The 9,420-nt window shown below is 41.0% G+C and overlaps 1 protein-coding gene across 2 annotated transcripts in view; it reads left to right on the top strand.

Moving 5' to 3' along the window:
* The first annotated feature begins 15 nt into the window (after positions 1-15).
* The window catches only part of PPP4R2 (protein phosphatase 4 regulatory subunit 2), a 33,346-nt gene continuing 23,941 nt past the window's right edge, over positions 16-9,420 (top strand). The window contains exons 1-2 of one of the 2 annotated variants that reach the window (XM_085300054.1): positions 16-197; positions 698-779. In XM_085300054.1, coding sequence (XP_085156180.1) covers positions 164-197; positions 698-779 — 116 coding nt within the window. In that variant the 5' untranslated portion in view covers positions 16-163. The remainder of the gene's footprint in view (positions 198-697; positions 780-9,420) is intronic. The other variant, XM_085300055.1, reaches the window with a different exon arrangement.

The raw sequence follows: 9,420 nt of genomic DNA, 5'->3' as shown, positions 1-9,420 counted from the left end.
GGGAGGCTGCCGGGGCCGCGCACGGGGACGGCGCGGGCGCCATGTTGGAGGGCTGCTGAGCGCGGGGTCTCCGTGTGTGCGCGGCGGCCGGAGCCCGTTTGCTGGCGCGGGCTGGGGGCGGGCAGGAGGAGGGGAGCGGCGCGGAGCGACGCCCGGGCGGATCATGGACGTGGAGCGGCTGCAGGAGGCTCTGAAAGGTGGCGCCGGGGAGCGGGAGGGGGGGTGAGCTGCGTCCCCACACGCCGAGGCGGGCGCGGGGTCTCCCGGCGGGGGAGGCCCGGCGCGGCGCGGCGCGGGCGGCCGAGCCCCGAGCGCAGCGAGCCGCGGGCGGCGCGGCGGCCCCCGGCGCCCCGGGCGGCAGCGCCCCTGCCCCGCGGGCTGCCCCGCCGCCGGCGCGGCCCCCCCGCCGCCCGGTGCCGCGGCAGCGCGCCCCGCCGGGCGCCGCCGCCCGCCCGCTCTGCCCTGGCTGCGCCGGGGAAGTTGCAGCTCAACTTTTCGCTGCTTGGGTGCGCGTAGGTTTCCCCGCGCTGGAAGAGGCGGGTGATGCGCGGGGCTCCCGGGGACGGCGGGGGCAGCGGGAAGTGTTTCCGCGGGGGCCGTGCGCGCGGCTGAAGCGGAGCGGTCTGTAACGACTGCGAWTTTTTGTCCTGTCCTGTCTTCCTTTCCCGTTCTTTCCCCGTCTTCCTCGTACCAACAGATTTTGAGAAGAGAGGCAAGAAGGAAGTGTGCCCAATACTGGATCAGTTTCTTTGTCATGTTGCTAAGACTGGAGAGACCATGTAAGTGTGACTTTTTTTGTTGTTGTTCTTCAGTTGCAGCCTATTACCTTTCCCGTGTTTTAAGTGAACGAGGTAATACCTGATTTCTTTTTTTTCCTGTTTTTTTTCTATCTGTAGAATGATTCCATGAGCTTAAATAGACTTGCTTTACTTCTCAGTGTAACTTTGGATGTTTAGTTTCATTTGAGGATAGAATTAGTTTTTTCTAATAGAGGTGCTTTTTTGTTTTTTGGTATAGACTTTGTTTAGGGTTATATGTTGGGTTTCAGTGATCCTCAAAACACTGAGCAGTGATGCTCAAAACAGTAAACCTGTTGCTTTTTCTGCATTTTATGTAACATGCAGGGTTTTTTTTAAACTGGAAGTTCRGCACGTTGTTGCAATGTCTGCTGTACGCAATATGCAGCAGTGTTGTTTACACAGAGATACGAATGGTTCGGGTCAGTTTTTCCAGGCTTTGTGCGATTCGCCGTGCGGCGATCGCGTCTGGACGCGAYGAGGAGGGAGAATCGCGGAGGTAGGTGCTCTCCGCAGAGAGGTGCGGGAGCGAACTTGTTACGCTGCCTTTTGCTCGGTCGCTCGTTCTTTTTTCCAGCTGGCCCCGCTGCACTTGTGTTTCCCTTTCCCGGGCTTCCTTTCGTGGGTGGCCGGTGGGATTTGGGCCCGCAGGTGCTGCGGGGAGCGGGGTTTCCGCGCTCCTTGTCAAGGATGAGGCTGGTGCTGCTGGGGGTGACTTCCTTGCGCGAGCACTATTTGGCAGGAAGGGGAAAGGCTTCCCTGCGTGCCTTGCTGCAGGGCGGCTCACTTTCTGGCACCCAGGCCGTCTCCTTGTTGTTGAGGCCTAGTGCCAGACTACCAGGCTTCAGCGAGAGACGTGAGCTTCTGCCAGTGTTTTATTASAAATTAGTGATTTGCAGGGGCCTTGTTCAAGCTTATAGAATCCCTCTCGCTTGTAAGAGATGTCTTTGCTCTTTTATTTTTTCGAAATAGCTTGCTGGTACTGTTTGAATTAATGATTTTGAAAGAAAAACAAGTTCTGAAATGTACTTTGGGCTTTGAATAGCTTTGGCTCGGCAGAAAAATATAGGGCTGTAACGCTTGATATGCTAGGACGGTACTCAATTTAGTGTGGGCCTAAAATGGTGTTTTTGTTTATGTGGTATGTTTGAAATATTTTTCCTGTTCTGAAGTATATGGCTGTTTTTCCTGTTTATGCCACTGTTATGTATGTTCCAAAGCAATTTTGAAAGTGATTGTATAGGGGTGACAGCTTAAGAAAATTCTTTGCTGTGTAAAACATGAGAGTATGGTTATATGCTCTGAATAAAYCCTTTTTTTATTTCCATTTGGAAAGTCTGCGTTTTTTTCTTTTTTAAAATTTGATCGTTGCAAACTATTGCTTAATTCTTTCACCTGGAACTTCATGCAGGCCGTAGTCTTATATGTTTTCAGGATTTTCTTTGGCTTTTTTTTTTTTTTTTTTGGTCTATAGATTTTTTCCCCAATATTCTTGGACCTTACGTTTGCATTAAATTGTTTTTAAAAAGTGTCAGACGTGTCTGAAACATTCAGCATAATCTGGTGACAGACATGGAAATACTGCTCAGTAACACTTTATTTGCTTCTCTTTATCCATCAAAGTCTATGTTTCTTCATATAATACACTACTATTTTTACTAATGTGTTGTATACCAAAATATCAGGAGGAAACTGGTAACAAAATGTCATGGTGGGCATTCATGATAGGAAATACATATTTATAAGAACCTAATGTATGTTTTAGAATACAGGCTAGACTACTGTCGTAGTGATATTTTAAAAGTGTACCTAAGTACACAAACTTAAGAAATGCCTATTGATTAAAAATAAGCTAAACATTCTTTATTTCCTTTCATGTAAAAATAAAAAAATACTTAAATTCAAAACAATAAGAAATTGATTTAATCTTCTAGTTTCAAGACAACCTAAAATAATGGTTCACAAAAATACTAATAAATGTCACTGTAAAGTTCAGAGTTCAGTTTGAAAAAAAAATGGGTGGTTAAGTCAGGAGTAATTACACAAATGGTTTGCAGACTTATTTATTGAAAAACAATGGACCTTATTCAGTCACAGGCTGTCCCTAAAGTAACAAACAAAAAGTACCCGTGTAAGTGAGGAACAGGCAACTAAGGACAAGTGAAATGAAGCATTTTTGCTGCGAGTTATTGTTTCTTGTGGAGTTATGTAGTGTTCATGAGGGTTCTATATGCTTTTTAACATATTATATGGTGATTAAGTAAAACGCTGAGTTTAGATTATATTCTGTAGTCTGCATTCTGGATTAACATTTAGAGAGTTTTCCCCTTATCTGTCTGTAGGAGGATATAGTTGCAGCAAAGGTCATAAACAATTACAAAACTTAGTTTGAAAGTGTGCTAATTAAGTCAGTTAAAATGATTTTTAAGGTTCTCATAGAAAGAGGAGCATGACATACATAGCTTGCTTATCAAATTGAAAGCATGGTCACCTGTCTGGCCAATGTGTGCCTCCCTGTCTCCATTTGTTTCAGTGTGCTTATCATTTGAATAAGTTATGTACAGGTACATGCAGGTTTAGGTTAGGCTGTAATTTTACTAATAGTAATTTCTCCTGGCAGCAGTCCTGACTAACGCAGTCCTTGTGTCCCTATTTCACTTACGCTTGTTCAGCTGTTTATGTAGCTGCTTGGTAACCCAGAGCAGGAAACTGCTCAGATTTGGGAGTAACTTTCTTCTTGGCAAGACTGTCTTTAACAAGGATCAGAACATTGATCCAGCTTCCTGTGTCCATGTTAACTAGTGTGTCAAACTAGTACAATTGAAGAGCTGATGCAGGAGAGGAACAAAGAGAAAGTTATGTAAGCCAACACTGCAGCCATAACAGTGCTCTCCAAAGTGTATCTTTGGTAATTAAATGTGCCTTTCGTTTATACCGAAGACTTGGAATGAATATTTTATTAAACTTGTATCGGTACCTTGCAGTAAAAGCCTGATCGTGCAACCATTTGTGTTCTCTTCATCCATTTGAAGTTTAAGACTATCTTGTGCAAGGTTAACCATTCACTTGTTTGGAAAATTGTGGCCTGCATTTACAAAAGCTAATCTACACTTCCTTTATTATATGTGAACAGAAGTTTAATAGCTTTGAAATAGTTTTGATTCTTTACAGTTGCTATAGTAAGACTTTAAATTTCACCTATGACTAAGTCTTACGAGGTAGAAAYTTAGGTGAAACCATAGGTGAAATTTAAAGTTTATGATTCAATCCTTTTTAATCTTGTGTTGAGTCTTAGGAAGTTGGCTTTTTGAAGGGGTGACGTGACTTTACTAAGATTTTAACATAGAATTTCCGTGATGAGACCCAGGATAGTAAGAGAAAGTTGTCATAGCTCATTTTTCTCTTCAATTATATATATATATATTATATATATGTATATGTATAAAGGCATGACTTGCAAAACTGAGTAAAATGAACAGATGTGAAATTTGTTAGTCTTAATACTTTATCTAAAAGACTTCAGAAACGGAGTATGTTTTTATGCTTGTTTTTTGCATTAAAAAAATCCACATTTCTATTCTAAAGAAGAAGCAGCTGTAAGAGACAATACAAAAAAGCCACAATACTGCAATACTAGAAGTGAAATACAAAAGCGATTTTTTTCCCCTTCCCTCAGGAATTCGTAAAAATGGATGTGAAGTTTATCATTGTCACATATTTAATATATGTTTTCTCTCACCTTTTAGGTAATTCTCTTGAATTTCAAGTCACTCTATCCCTTCAGTAGCAAAAATGTTTCTAATCCATTTGTTTGAGTATTTAACTATGGAAATCCAATTTGTTTTTTACTACATTTTTCCTTTGGTTCCAAAGTTGAAAATAAAAATTAGGAAATAAATGCTGCCAAAAAAGTGCTTGTCAGTTCTTTCTGTGTTTCCCTGACTCCTGCCCCGAGGCAGGTAACCTGTAAAATACAGTCTTAATGTCTTATTATAATGGAAGCTGTAATACAGGTGCTTACTAACAGTGAGGAATCCAGAAATAGGTAGCAAATATCTTACCCAAATATAGAGAGTCCAATGTATAGGCAGAAAGGACTAACTGTAAAATAGCTCTAGGCTCAAGAAGAGAACACTGGCTAGGACATAGTGTAGTTATGCCAGTTCTTTCCCTAAATGTAATATAGAGAACCATTAAAATATTTTGTTTTATTTTTTTGTGTAGTCAAATTCTTTCATCAGAGTTTTCCTAGAAGATCTGAGATACTGATTTGCACCTCTCCTAAGCCTGAAGGTGTAAGTTGCATCTCTGTTTGTTTCCTTGAGGACCAGCATAAATAATGTTTTACAAAATATTTTGAAATGGTTTGTTACACTTGACTGCAGAGCAAATACGAGCATCTGTAGAGCCATCATAGAATAACTGAGGTTTGAAGGGAGTCCAGGYAGTTACCTTGACTAACCTCCTGCGCAAATGGAGCTCACTCCAAGGTTAGATCAGGTTGCTCAGGGCTTTGTACAACTGTTTCAAAACTATCCATAGCCTCTCTTGGCTCCCTGTTTCTCTGTTTACCCACGCTTACCAAGCAAAATGTTTTTGTTATATCCAGTTGGCATTTCTCCTGCAGCAACTTAGGACCACTGCCTCTTACCCCTCAGTTGTGCACCTTTGAAGGGAGTCTAGATCTGTCTTCTCTGTTCACTATTACCTGTGCTGTTGTGCCCCTGTGCTGTTGCATGGGCTTATTCTAGTCCAGATGCAAGAYTTAGCATTTGTTTTTGTTGAACTTTGTGAAGCCCGTTGCTTGAGTTTATTGAGGTCCCTCTGAGTGGCAGTGCTGTCCTCCTCCATATCAGCTGTTCCCACCAATTTGTGACACTGATGAGGGTGCATTCTGTCCCATCGGCAGGCTAATGATGATGATAAACAGTATTAGTTCTGATACTGACTTAGCAACATTCTTTGTAACCAGTTGCAGTTAGACTTCAAACCATTGACTGCTGCCATGTAAGCCTGGTGGTCCAGATTTTTAGTCCGTTCATTGAGTCTATAGCTGTTCAACTTAGCTACAAGCATGCTGTGGGAGACAGTGCTGCATGCCTTGCTAAAATCAAGCTAAACATCATTTACTGATCTTCCCTTGTATACAGAGTCAGTCATTTCATCACAGAAGTCAGTCAGGTTGATCAGGCATGATTTGCTGTTGGTAAATTATATAACTGTAAATTTAAGTTATATAACTATAGGTTTTTTTTCTTCTGTCATCTTTGGGAAAAAAAAAAACTATTTTAAGCAATTCAAGACTGTTTTACATGCCCTGTGTTAGAAGTGATTTTTTTTTTCCTAGCACAGTTCTTTAACTTGGATCAGTTCAGCTTTTAATTTTGTTACGGAAGAGTAGTTGTCTGTTGTAGGAAAGGTTTGAGTGAAGATTGTGGAAGACTGTAGCAATGTATGTGTATGCAAGTTCCTGTTCTAAGCATTAGTGTTTTAGGCATGTATTCTAACCTTTTGTATAGTAATTTTTTTTCTTAGTTACTATATATATATATATATATATATATATATATATATTTGTGGTCATGTATCGTTTAACCTAGTCCCCTTGCTTAAATTTAAGTTGTGTTTTTATGAAGAATGTTTTGGGGTTTTATTTCTTACCAGTTTTGTTGCTTGGCTTGTATGCTAGCATTTTTTTTGACTGCGTGTTTGAAATTCTTGCTCTCAGAACCAGTTCTGATTTAAAAGCAAGCCATTATCCATAAATATTTAGAATTTGTAGGAGAATATAATTTCGTACGATTCTTTAAAAAATGAACTAAATTCTCAAATTCCTGCCATAGCACACAAATGGTATTTTCTGAGAAGTCTGCGCGCCCTTGTTAGTGTCGGCCTCTCATTTCCATACCTGAAGTGAGAGATGTGAGTAAACTTCCCTGCGTTGTTCCTACTGTCTCCTGTTCCCCTAGTCTACAAATGAGGAGTGTTCTGATCTTGTTTTCTGCCTCAGAATCCACTGATAGCTTCCGAAGGACAAGAATCACAATTGAAAAGCTTGACCATTTGTCTTTCAAAAGAGGGTTTAGTTCCCTGGTTCTTATACCTATATTACGAAAATTCTAAATGGGTTAAATGCACAGTTCCAGTACTGCAGCAGAATCATTGTGATATAGATGGAATCACTTGCTCCTTTAGGAAGTGCACACTGCTGTACTGTTTTATGTTAAATGCTGCTACATCGTATCTGTTGGGAGGGAGGCTTACAGTACAAGGTCGGATTTCAACTACCATTATAAAATTTCCATGATGAACTGGTCCTAACAAACTCAGCAAAATTCAAATGTAAGGAAAAGCAGAAGGCAAAATCCTTGTAGCAGTGCTAGCTTCTTACCATAATCAAACTGTTTGAACTGTGAATGTAACTAACTGCATGTGCCTGCAGCTTCATATAGAGGTACATCTTTCTTCCCTGGTTCTGTGCACAGTCTCAGTGTTCATACGTGTGTTCTCACAAGCACACTGCGCACCACGCTAGTCTTCTTACAGGCAGTTCATCTCTACTTTGCACAGAAAAACCCTCCACTATTCATTTATTCTATACCAGTTAATACAGTTGCATATGCTTTCACCGATCACCTTTATTTCCTTCTACGGTCATCCTTCTTCTCATTAACCTTATTTCTTCTGCATTCCTTAATCGGATTTCCTCTCATCCTCAACGTCTTTATCAGTTCTTATCTTTGCTTCTTAATAGTGCTTCCTCGCAGCTGTAGCTGCTGCCTTGGTATTATCTCTATCTTTTCTAGTCAGCCTCCAGTCTCCTGTTCCAGTAGTGGCCTTGCTCTTCATCTTCCATCAGTGGCCTTTACTATTTCATCTAAAGTGAGCACCCAGACCTTTGACTGGGTGCTGTTCCATCCCATATTGAACTTCCCAGTAGCAAGAATGTTTCTTTCTGTTTTGGCCCCAAAATTTGTGCCTGATAGCACATTTTGGAAGAAGGGAGATGCAAGGTAGTCTGATCCAGTCACCTCTCAGTGAGGTGTATGTGTGTGGGAGAGTTACTGGGTTTGTGGATAAACCAGACTGATGCCTGAGCTGCTTTTCCACAAAGCTGGTACGTATCTCACAGGCCTTGTTGGTTCAGAAATAATAATACTCAAAGATAGTTTTATGATTTCAGAAGCAGCTGAGATCTTGAAGCAATAGGTTAATGCTTCAGTGAGAAGACCACATGCCTGGGTAGGTTTTGTGCTCAAAAGTGGTAGGGATTGTGAAGATGCTTAAGTGCCTAATGCCTATGTATGAGTTTCAGAATGAGGTTGGGTACACCTTGTTAGTCCAGGGTCGGCTTGTGTGACCTGAACAAATTCTTTTAGTGGAAGCCAACTGGATGGCTTTTGTTTGTGGTTTTGGAAGGCACAAACAAAAGGAAGGAATCACTGGTAGAAGTCCTCCTCACTTGATAGTGGTTGTACTGCTTACCAACTTGAGTGAAATCTGTGTTTTTGTGGCACTGTGTGTGAACTGACAAGCATAGGAGCACAGTGCAGAGTAAATTCAGGTCTGAAAGTAGTTGCTCAAGGTGCCTTTTACTTACCTGGTTTCCCAGCTTTATTGCTTGCTCTAATAAAGATCTGACAGTATTATCTCAGCGCGGTCTACTGCTCTTCTGAGGTAACTTCTGAGTCTCTGCAAGATGGCCATTTAACAGTGGTAGCTACACTCATCAAATGAGTTAGTGTTTTCTGTTTGTTATTAGCTTATTCTATGCAGACTGGTTGAGCAGCTTCAGTGGCCTGTATTGTGTGCTGACTGATGATACTGGCACAACTTCAGTGCCCTGTATTAGAACATAAATTGAATTTAGTTTGTATGTGGAAGAGGTGATGATTTTGTGTTACTTGGAATGATTTAATTTAGGAGGCAGCTTCTGTAGAGGTGGTCATTTTAACTTGTGTAGTTACCTTTCTGCAAATGCAAGTGAAGACTTATAAATGTGCGTTACTTAYTGCATAATACTTTGCATAAATTTTGACCCTTGGACTTCTGTATACAAGATAACTGACAAAGCTCCACCTATTAAATGTTTTTGTATTCACCTTGCACCATCTACAGAGTATTATAGAATTATATTGTATCTTTGCCTATGGGATTATTTTTCTGTGCAGTTTCTATAGTATAGGATGCAATCTGAGTTGTGCTATTGAAATCCCACAGAATTGTACAGTGCATAGCAGTAGTCTTGAAACATGCCTTAGTGAATGCTAATCTGTCAAATTTTATTTGAAATGGAAATAAATAAAAGCTAAGAATAACCCACAGAATTGTTAGAGTTGAAATAAATATGATTGTCAAATTTCAACAAAATGTTTGATCACATTAAAGGCAGATCTGGAATATTGTATAAGTGGTTCTTGGGACATATTTTGGTGCACATATATGTGATTATCTGCTTTGGATGATTTGGATAGTAGTATTCAGATGCAGCTACAGTTACCTGTGGAAAAGCAGTTGAATGTAAATGTTCTTAGGGCTTATTTGATTGTAACTTATGAGAGTCAGATTACTCTCCCCTATGCCCTCAGCTTTTTGTGCTGATGGCTGAAGTAGTTTTTTTTTT

Source organism: Rhea americana, unplaced genomic scaffold (genome assembly GCF_003343005.1).
Source record: "Rhea americana isolate MKP2758 unplaced genomic scaffold, rheAme1 scaffold_16, whole genome shotgun sequence".
Lineage (NCBI taxonomy): Eukaryota > Metazoa > Chordata > Aves > Rheiformes > Rheidae > Rhea > Rhea americana.
This window is presented reverse-complemented; position numbering and strand designations above follow the sequence as displayed.